Raw genomic sequence first — 10,373 nt, 5'->3', positions numbered from 1 at the left:
GTTGACATGTAAGGGCAAGTGTGATCTGCTCCACGTCCCACTTTAATATTCCTGTTCGCTCTCGCTCTCTCTTCGCTCCGCTCCAGACAGCAACAGTTAGTTTGTACCGGGCTGCATTCAATCCCTAGAACCTGGGGAGAAGGAGCAAAAGGCAATTTCTATTCGCTTTTATAAACGCCTTTGATCGGTTGGATATTTGCAGCCAGTTTTTTTTTCCCGCCGTGATCTAAGCAAGCAAAAAAGTAATTCAGCACCGACTTGCGTTCAATGTTTATAGGTATATCCACACACTCGCATGACAGGGTTCTCCCCGCCTACGGATCCCCAGTCACCTTTTGTCAATATTTGTACTCTGGCCCAAACAAAAGCATCCCTAACAAAAGTTTCCAAATCTCACCGATACGTTTTGCAGGCAAGTGCTTTCTGGCAGGGATGACTGGTGGGCGGGTGGAGGTGTCGCCGAGCGACATTTTAGGATCTCTGTTCCTTTTGGCGGGGAATGAGCAACCAGGCTGCTCGATTCACCGGCACCAACATCCATATTTAACGAGTCCGTTGGATGGCACTTTACACCGCAGTTACAACACACTCCAGAGGGAGTTGACTGTTTATCAACTTCCCCAGAAAGCGCAACAGATTTCACAGGCGTTAAACGCTGCTGTTAAACTGGACGTGGGCACTGTCAATGGCGCCGAGATAACGGTACGCAGATGGGGTACCCTGTCCTGACGCAGGGGCTCGACAATCCCTTTCCCCTTGACTCTCTTGAATTCCTCCAGCAGACTGTTTGTGATAACATTATCAACGAATCGAAGGACAGTCATATTCAACCTCATTCTTAAATCAGAAATATAGCAACTCGTTTCACAGCACAGTTCAGGAAATAGGAAACATTGAGGGTGAGAATGGGCAACCAATTTAAAATGAAGAGCCTAACTTAATTTCGGAATCAATAAACCGAGTAAACCAAAAGCCAAAATTGCGGTGATACCGCATAAGCAGAAAGCCCACATCGCACATCCACGGGGTCATATGTGCACGCAACACACATGCACACTGTCATGCATGCTCGCAACACTCACTCACTGCACACATGAACACGCATCGGTGCCGTTAAGGAGTCAACGGGAAGACGTTACCTCGTTCGAGTTCCTCAAACTATCCACACGATCTGGGGGTGAGACCTGACGTCAAATGATCCTGTGGGACTCCCGTCGGCTGGAATAACGGGCAAAGAGGGAATTCGAACCGCTTGGAGATCGCTGCTCTGTCACTTTCTCTCGCAATGAAAGAGAGCACGAATGAAGTGGAGAGCGTCGGACCAGAGTCGCTGCACCTAGGAGGGGCCATTCGCTGTCAGCCATTCGGTGCCTGGGTGGAGAGAGTGTAGCTGTCCAAACGCTTACACCTGTCAGAGGTGCGAATGTGGTTTATGGCTGGCTCTGGAGCTGTCGCCGTATCTCTCTTATCTCAGCCGTGAGTCCGGATAGTCCTGAGCTGACGGATATTGGAAGGCTACTGCTACTGCTTATCCAGACAGGCGAGAAACTCTCCCGCCTTGCCCCTCCAGCACACTCCCGGCACTTTCCCGGGCATCTGACGACTCGCTTCTTCCTTCGTATCTCCCTCAGCTATGCCAACCAAACTGCTCGCTGCTTTCTTCCTTCTTTCAGTTCTCCAAGCTTGGTAAGCAAGTTGTTTTTGTTTTCTTTGTGTACGCGAGGACAGACGTCCTGCTTCAATGCCTGTGGTGTTTAGTGCTCGCATGCTCGGTTCATCCAGATGCCCGATGCTTTCGGGCAAAAGTTGGGAAATAAGAAGGCTAGTGTAAACGGGACTTTACAGTAGCTCTGATGTCGCAGTTGAATTTATGATGCCTCCGTGCAGGTGTATACACCCGGTAGCTGAACCCCATCCTTCCTGCCTTACTTGCCTTGTCAGGCTGGAGGTTGGGAAGGGTGGGGTTAAACATTCGGATAGCTAACTGGCAAAAAAGCAGCGAGTTATGCTAAGGGTTAACACGCAGCTTAAGTCTAAGCACTTGAGAGGACTCACCTGGCCATATTTTTAATTGTGTTATCTCCATCAAAACAATAAGAGACTTGGGTCAAGAGGTGGGGGGGGGGAGTGTAAATCAGGACCGGACATTTCTGTAACTCTGAAGAAGGGAGAATTTAAAACTACAGATGATTTACACGTAATTGCGTAAGCATCTTTAGGCAATAGGAGTAGGGGGTAACTGAGCATGTAATAATCATCATTATTTAATAAAATAAATCCAGGATTAATGGAAATTATTTTTGTAGAGACCAAGCGATGGTAAATGCAACAAATGTCTGCTCCCGCCTTTATTTATTCCCGCAATAAATAAAATGAGCTGGTTTGCATTGAAATTCGGTCAGATTTGGTAATTTTGTATAGTGAGGGACCGCAGCATTAAATTCTGGTTTGCATTGCACTTAGTACATTGCCAATTTACGTTCATTTACCTTGGGTAGATCGGCGCTGCCTTAAAAATGCACCTTCTACGTCTACAGTTTGATTCTACGTGGATACCACCTTTTTTTAAATTCCAAGCCTAGTAACGCGCTCTGAATATTTACTGTTCCTGTCTAGTTACCTTAGGTAGTCTGAGAAATACTCTACTGAACGGCTAAGTATCGGGAAAAGCAATAGCTAACCCCTTATAATGTCAAATTATTCACCCCCTACACTATTGCACTTCCTCTTGGCAAATGGAAGCCGAATTCTTACGTTCAATCGTAGACTCAGAAGTATAATGTCTGATGGAAAAGTTAAAACAAAGCATGGAGGTTGGAAAGTCAACGTGGAAACCATGCGCCGAACAGTAGAGCAGAACAAAGAACTGGCGGGTATCCTAAGTCGCCCAAACTGATCATGGGGAAAGTTATAGGAGCACATTCAGAATGCTAGAGGAACTCAGCAGGCCAGGCAGCATCCATGCAGAAGAGTAAACAGTCAACCCTTTACTCTATTCCATAAATGAAGCCTGGCCTGCTGAGTTGTCCAGCATCTTGTGTGTGTTGCTTGGATTTCCAGCATTTGCAGGTTTTCTCTTGTATGGGAAAAGATATTCTCCAGTGCCCCAGATATGATATCCATTTTGTAGCTCCTGCACTTGTAGTTATCAGCGAATGTATTCTCAGTGTCCACATTGTTAGGTACCTCCTGTGCAACTTGAACCAATCTGGCCTTCGCTGATCTCTCTCATAACAAAGTGTTTTCACCCACAGAGTTGCTGCACATTCGATTTTTTTTTGTGTTTCACATTATTCTCTGTAAATTCTAGAGAGACTTATGCATGAAAGTTCTGGGAGATCAGCAGATTCTGAAATACTCAAACCACCCCATCTAGAACCAACAATAATTCCACCATAAAAATCTATTGGATCATATTTCTTCCCCATTCTGATGTTTAATCTGAACAATAACCAAACTTCTTTAATGTATTAGGTTGCTGCTGTGTGATAGGCTAAATAGTTATTTGTATAAAAGAGCAGGTGAACAGCTGTACTTAATAAAGCGGCCACTGTGTACTTACGGCCAACCACAGATAAATAATTCAAAATAAAGTTTAAAACCTCGTGCCTGCCACCCATATTTATAGCACCACTAAGGAGTTTGGTGTTAATGAAAATACAAACTTTCTATTGTGCAGCTCCAGAAAAATCGATGATGATGATTTTGAAGATCTCACAATCAAAAACCAGAAGTGGGTGCTGGCTCCAACATTGCAAGATAGAGATACGACAAATATTTTAAATAACCTGTTGAAGGAATATGACAAGAAACTTCGTCCAGACATTGGAAGTGAGTATTATCATGTAATTTGTAACCTGTATCCTCTCCATCCCACTAATATCATATCTTCTGATGAAAATACTTCTGAGTTTGTCGTTGTGGTGCACGACTTGATGCCAATTTCTAAGTGCCAATTTCAAAAGGAAAATGATAGGATATAAAATGCAGTGAAAACAAATCTCTTTACAGAGAAAGAGGATGAGAGGTGACTTGTTAGAGGTGCACAAGATAATAAGAGGCATAGATAGAGTGGGCAGTTAGAGTAACACACACATGCACAACATTCTGGAGGAACTCAATGGGTCAGGCTGCATCTATAGAGAGAAGGAAGAGCTCTAAGATTTGCTCTAAGACTCTTGATCAGGACCTAGAGCTAGAGATGTTTTCCCAGGACATAAATGGCTTTTACATGAGGACATAACTTTAAGATGTTTCAAGGAAAATGTTAGGAGATGTCAGGGGTAGGTGTTATTTTAACAGAGAGAATGGTAGATTGATGAAATATGCTACCGGGGTGATGGTAAAAGCAATTTCATTATGGACATTTAAGAGATTCTTAGATAAGCACATGGATGTAGAAAAATGGAGGGCTATGTGGGAGGGAAGGATTAGTTTGATCATGGAATAATTTAGAGGGTTGGCACAACATCATAGGCCAAAAGGCCTGTACTGTGCTGTACTGTTCTATAGTCTATGTAGTATTTTCCATCTTCCAGTTGCACCTTAAAGCCAATTTCAAAGTTACTGCAAACTTGCCAAATGCCAAAAATAGCAAATAAAAAATCTAATGCAGATAGTAAAACTGGCTGTCCTCCTTACAATATTCAAACAAAGAGAGCAATTGGGTGATTAAGTTTGCAAAATATACAGAACTACTTGTTCTCTCCCTTGTTCTCTTCTCATTTCTCTCCCTCCAGAGTCAAATTTTAGGCAGATCCAATATACTGGCGGATAAACTCTGATTTATAGAACTGCTTTGTTTTATTTAATCTTTAAAGTACAATTCCAATAAAGAATTACTCACACATTGAATCCCAAATGTCATGTAGTTTGATAGTACAATGATTGAGGAGTGAGTATTCAGCTGAGTACATTAATCAACCACTTCAACTATCAGTTTTTGCAATTTTACAGATCATAAAGTCCATTATTTAGATAACTGCAATATCAAACACCTGTCAGCAAAGATACTCCCAGATTTACCAAATCTGTACAAGCTCAATGCATACAGATTTTAAAAAATACTTACAGGCACAGAATGTAGCTACAATGCATCCAAAAGTGTTGACATCCATTTAAATAAAGTGGACAGAAGACAGTTGCGGTTAACGGGTTCCCTGATGAATGTTCATAAAACAGTCAAAGAAGTACGATTCTTACCTGTAATCAAAAAAAGAAAATTCATCCATCTAATTGAAAGGTAACAGTAGGATCTTGAAGCTATCAATAAAGTATATTTATCAATGTAAGCTCAGCAATAGACTATGAGATGGTTGAGCGATCCATGCCTGAGCAAATGTTTTAAAACAAGATTATCTTTTGTCAAAATGTATACAGTATATAATGTCATCTGCTATCATTTGTTGAGCTTAGTGATTCATTCATACTTGAGTTCAATCCTCCCTTTTGCTTTTGTAAGTAGTTGCAGGCTGCAAACAATAATGTGAAAGGTTCTTCAACCTGTCAAGTCCTTTTTGTCCAATATTCATTATAATTTTATAGTAGCTTACTTGCTTGGCAGACTTTTTTCACATTAGCTATGAAAAAATATTTGGACACCAAGATAAGTGATAATGGGTTGGAATTGGAATAAGACCTACAATTGAAACACCTTAAACACAAGGGATTCTGCAGGTGCTGGAAATCCAGAATAACACACTCAAAATACCAAAGGAACTCAATAGCTCAGGCAGCATCCATGGAGAGGAATAAACAGTTGACGTTTCAGGCCACAACCCCTCATCAAGACTCTTCAGGAGTCTCGACCTGAAATGGTGACTGTTTGTTTCCCTCCATGGATGCTGCCTGACCTGCTGAGTTCCATCAGCATTTTGTGACTATTACAACACCTTTATGTATGCTCATTTGAGGGGAGTTATACATGTCAAATACCCTCCTGATGTACAATGCTTCCAATAAAAAAAAAGTTACAAAGCATATAATCACTAATTTATTAACTTGTTTAGATTATAAACAGGCCCTTAAGATCACCAAATCTGCACAACTATTGCACATTTATGTATGCTAATCCAGGTGGAGGGTCTCAACCTGAAACATCGACTGTCCATTTCCATTTCCTTCCAAAGATGCTATCTGACCGGATGAGTTCCTACAGTAGTTCATTCTTTTTGTTTACTCCGGTTTCCAGCATCTGCAGTGACTTGTTTCTCAACTAATCCTGTTTTGTTCTTCCCACATTGCCTTCAAACCACCCCAGAATGTATCACCAACCAACATACTGGGGGAATCTACAGAAGACAATTAACCTCCCAACCCACACTTGTGTCACACGGTATTCAAAAGACTGGGATTATGTATTCAATCATGCCTTAGCCTAAATTGTTTGGAATAAGTTAATGCAGGAGGAGAGTTCTAAAATCTTAGCTGCATTAGGGAAGCATTAATTATTGGATTAGCATACAGAGGACTGGAATATAGATCTGGCAACATCAGTTTGAATGTTACCATTACAGCTTGGAAATTTCTATTCAAATAATAATTGTATTTGGTGTAAGAGGAAAGGATATGTAATGTTGTTCACAAACTACTGGACTTTCATAAAATCTACCAGGATCACTGATGTACAGGGAAGAAAATTTGCCATCGTTTCCAAATGGCCTGTATGTGACCTCTGGCCCACCCATACTACACACACAAAATGCTGGAGGAACTCAGCAGGTCAGGATGCATTTATGGAAAGGGATAAACAGTCTACATTTCAGGCCGAGACCATTCATCAAAACTGTAAAGGAAGGGCTGCTGGGGGGTGGGGGGTGCAGAAGCCAGAACAAGAAGGTGGGGGAAGGGGAGGGTAGAAGGTGAAAGGTCAAGGCAGGCGCATGGGAGAAAAGGAATGATGTGAGAAGCTGGGCGGTGACAGGTGGAAATGGTAAAGGGCTGAAAAAGAAAGTATCTGATCTGGGAGGGGATTGGACCGTGAGGGAAAGGGAAGGAGGAGGAGCAACAGGGAGAGGTGATGGCAGGTGAGGAGAAGAGAAGAGGTAAGTAGAAATTCAGGAACCAATTGTGAATGCATACTAAGTGCTGCTATTGCCAGCAACATCTACGTGGCAGAATGATGTTTACCACCACTGCCTTGTACTAGTTGTTTTGTGGCATCAGTACAGCGCAAGTACATAAGACATAAGTAACATCAATATGAACAAATAACAGGAAAAAAAGTAGTACACGCTCAAAGGGCATGCAAAACAAATGAGAACTGCAATGTGTTAAAAGGATGAACTTGTGGAGACAAATTCCCTGTTCTTTACACCAACCATATGGAGTGAAATGGTGATGGATACGTAAGGTGCAGATAGAGCACTGGACATGATATGCATTCGTTTCAGAAAGCCTTTGACAACATATTGATACGTCAGTAGGGAAGAACATGCAGTTCCAGAAAGATTCACAAAATTGATGACAAATGTTAAGAGAAAGAAAACAAGGAAATAGAATATAAGGTGCATTTTTGTAATGCTTAGAAATGGTTTAGTTATCCCTGGTGGTTTGCTCTGAGGTTGCTTCATCATCCTTTCTTCACATGAAGAGTGACAGGGAGTATTTTGCACCTTTAAAGATGCACTAGACACTGCCAATAATTACAAAGAGGAAAATAATCTACGGGAATATTAATGAGGTAGTGGAATGACAAATGAGTGACAATCCTATTCACTCTCAGTAAATTACACAATTCAGCCAACAAAGTTGAAGTACTGCTTTTATTTTGAATAATGCTGTGTTGTGTAATGTGGAAAATAGAGAGATTTGTGAGTTCACATTTAGAAGGCATCAAAAGAAACAATTGCAGGACAAACAGACATACAAAACAGGCTACAGTACAATGTAGTTTTATGGACGAGTATAATATAAAAACCTTTACATAGACAGCTTGCTTATAAAGACCATAGTTTGAAGGAAATTAGTGTACCTATGTGCACTATTGGATTGAACATAGGGATTCACTAATAGCTTGAGTTACTAGTGAGTGTATAATGCATGTTATTTTGCTCCTATATGAACTAAGTTAACATTGAACATAGAAGAGTGCAGCAGAGCCACAGACCCTTTGGCCCATGATGTTGTGCTAAACTAATTCAATTATTATGAAAACACTATTAAACTGAGTATTGCATGCAACAGGATGGACAAGCAATCAATGTGCAAAAAAGACCAAAATATGCAAATGTAAAAAGAAATAATACTACTAATAATAAATAAATAAATAAATAAATAGGTGATAAATATCAAGATATGAGATGAAGAGTCATTGAAAGTGAATCCATAGGTTTTGGAAGCAATTCTGTGATGAGGCAAGTAAAGTTATCCATCTGATTCAAAAGACTGACGGATTAGGAGTAATAACTGTTCGTCAACCTGGTAGTGTGGGTCCTGGGGGCTCCTGTACTTTGTTCCTATTGAAATGTCACTTAAACACTTTTATCATATCTGTCCGCAATTCAACCCCTCGCAGTACATCACTCACTGTGTGGTTTCAAAAAAAGAGCCTACCCAGTATATCTCCTTTGAATATGCTCGCCCCCACCACCACCTTCAATCCATGCCCTCCAGTGTTAGGCATTTTGACTCTGAGAGGAAGATACCGATGGTCTACTCTATGGTTCTCATAATCTTATAAACTTCTATCAGATCTCCGCTCAGTCTCTGCCTCTCTAGAGAAAACAATTCATTGAAACAATTTATTTAACCTCTAAGCTAAACAGCATCCTGGATAGCTTCTTTTGCACCCTCTTGATGGTCTTCATGTTTTACTTGTAATGGAGTGGCATGATAATGAATGGAATACAAGGTATTACAAGGAATGACTGGAGCCATTTTCATGAATTTATAATGTTGATAAAGACAGTTACAATTAAGTTTGATAGAATAAATTAGGTAGAAACAGTATGTTCCATGGCTGAGAGATGTAAATCTTATGGACACTGATATAAAATATTATATATTTAGAGAAGAGGAAACCATCTTTATATAGAGGAGGACACATGCTCAAGGAACAGCTTCTTCCTCTCTGCCATCACATTTCTGAAAAGACAATAAACCCATGAACACAATTTTTGCTTACTTTCTGCACTACTTATTTATTTTTTAAAATGTATATTTCTTGTTGTAATTCATAGCTTGTTAATATATTGTACTGTACTGCTGTCACGAAACAACAAATTTCATGACCTATGTCAGTGATGTTAACCCTGATTTTGAGAGTTCCGAGGTTGAAAAATAGCCAATCAGATTTAGCAACTGATATCAAAGGCATGCCAACATTTCCAATCAGAATAACAGGTAGTTGAAGAAAAGGAAAATGAACAAACTGAAATGGGACCAAGTTGTGCATATGGAATTAGAGGAAATGTTTATAAGGGAATGGATTCTATTGTTTCTAATTCAGTCAAATAGTCTGTTATATTTTTATTAATTTAATATAACAGGAAATGGATCAATGTGTCATGAATCAAGTGATTAAGAATGTTTATTATGGCATATCTAAAGATGGGCATATAAAAAGAATCCATCTGTCACCCGATATATTGATAATGTAACTATAGAGGCAAACAGGAGATGAAAAAGAATGAAATACTTGCATTTATATTGTATCATATTAAAATGTCTCATAATGTTTTACATAGTATTTTACAATCATGAAGTCTAGTAACTACTGTAAAACTAATTGCTCTAATGATTTGAGTTACTTGGAAATGCGGTGTCCATAAAAACAGGGCAATGCATTGAGATCTCCATTAATTACTGAACTGTAGCAGCTGATTTTCATTCATTTCCACTCCCCCTGACTTCAACCACTTCCACTAATACTTTGGGTCCTTAAAACCTTCATCAACATCTTGAACCAGCTCTTCTTTTTTTTTGTTACTCCAGTCCAGTGCTCAATGTAATGTTAAGTTGCTCTTCTAATTATGGTCTATACGGATCTGCCTTCATCCCCGCTTCAGCACTGGAGCTGTAAATCAGGATTAGCTTGACATTCCTTACTTTAGACATAGTTCTACCTACTTTCTTCTCCAGCTAATAATTCAATTACGCTATGCTTTGTCTTTTCTCTGTCATTCATTCTTTGGGTACTTTTTCTCTTCCGCTTTGAGCATGTCTGCGGAAAGTCCGAATTTCAGGCTTATATTGTATACGTTGTCTAATATTAAATGTAGCTACTGAACTATTGAACCTTCTTCCTTGCCTTCCTCCTCCTCACCTTCTACTATCTGTTGCACTGCAGTTATCTTACTTCCATTCTGATTTAGTGGTCCTAAGGGTACTAATAAGGTCAAATGTGGGAAACACAGAGAGTTTCCTGATGGTGC

General features: G+C 40.1%; 1 protein-coding gene across 1 annotated transcript in view; it reads left to right on the top strand.

Moving 5' to 3' along the window:
* Positions 1-1,633: 1,633 nt before the first annotated feature.
* LOC132390723 (gamma-aminobutyric acid receptor subunit gamma-3) overlaps positions 1,634-10,373 on the top strand; it is a 723,162-nt gene continuing 714,422 nt past the window's right edge. Inside the window, exons 1-2 of the mRNA XM_059963278.1 lie at positions 1,634-1,686; positions 3,680-3,831. Coding sequence (XP_059819261.1) covers positions 1,634-1,686; positions 3,680-3,831 — 205 coding nt within the window. The remainder of the gene's footprint in view (positions 1,687-3,679; positions 3,832-10,373) is intronic.

This window comes from Hypanus sabinus, chromosome 3 (assembly GCF_030144855.1).
Source record: "Hypanus sabinus isolate sHypSab1 chromosome 3, sHypSab1.hap1, whole genome shotgun sequence".
NCBI lineage: Eukaryota > Metazoa > Chordata > Chondrichthyes > Myliobatiformes > Dasyatidae > Hypanus > Hypanus sabinus.
This window is presented reverse-complemented; position numbering and strand designations above follow the sequence as displayed.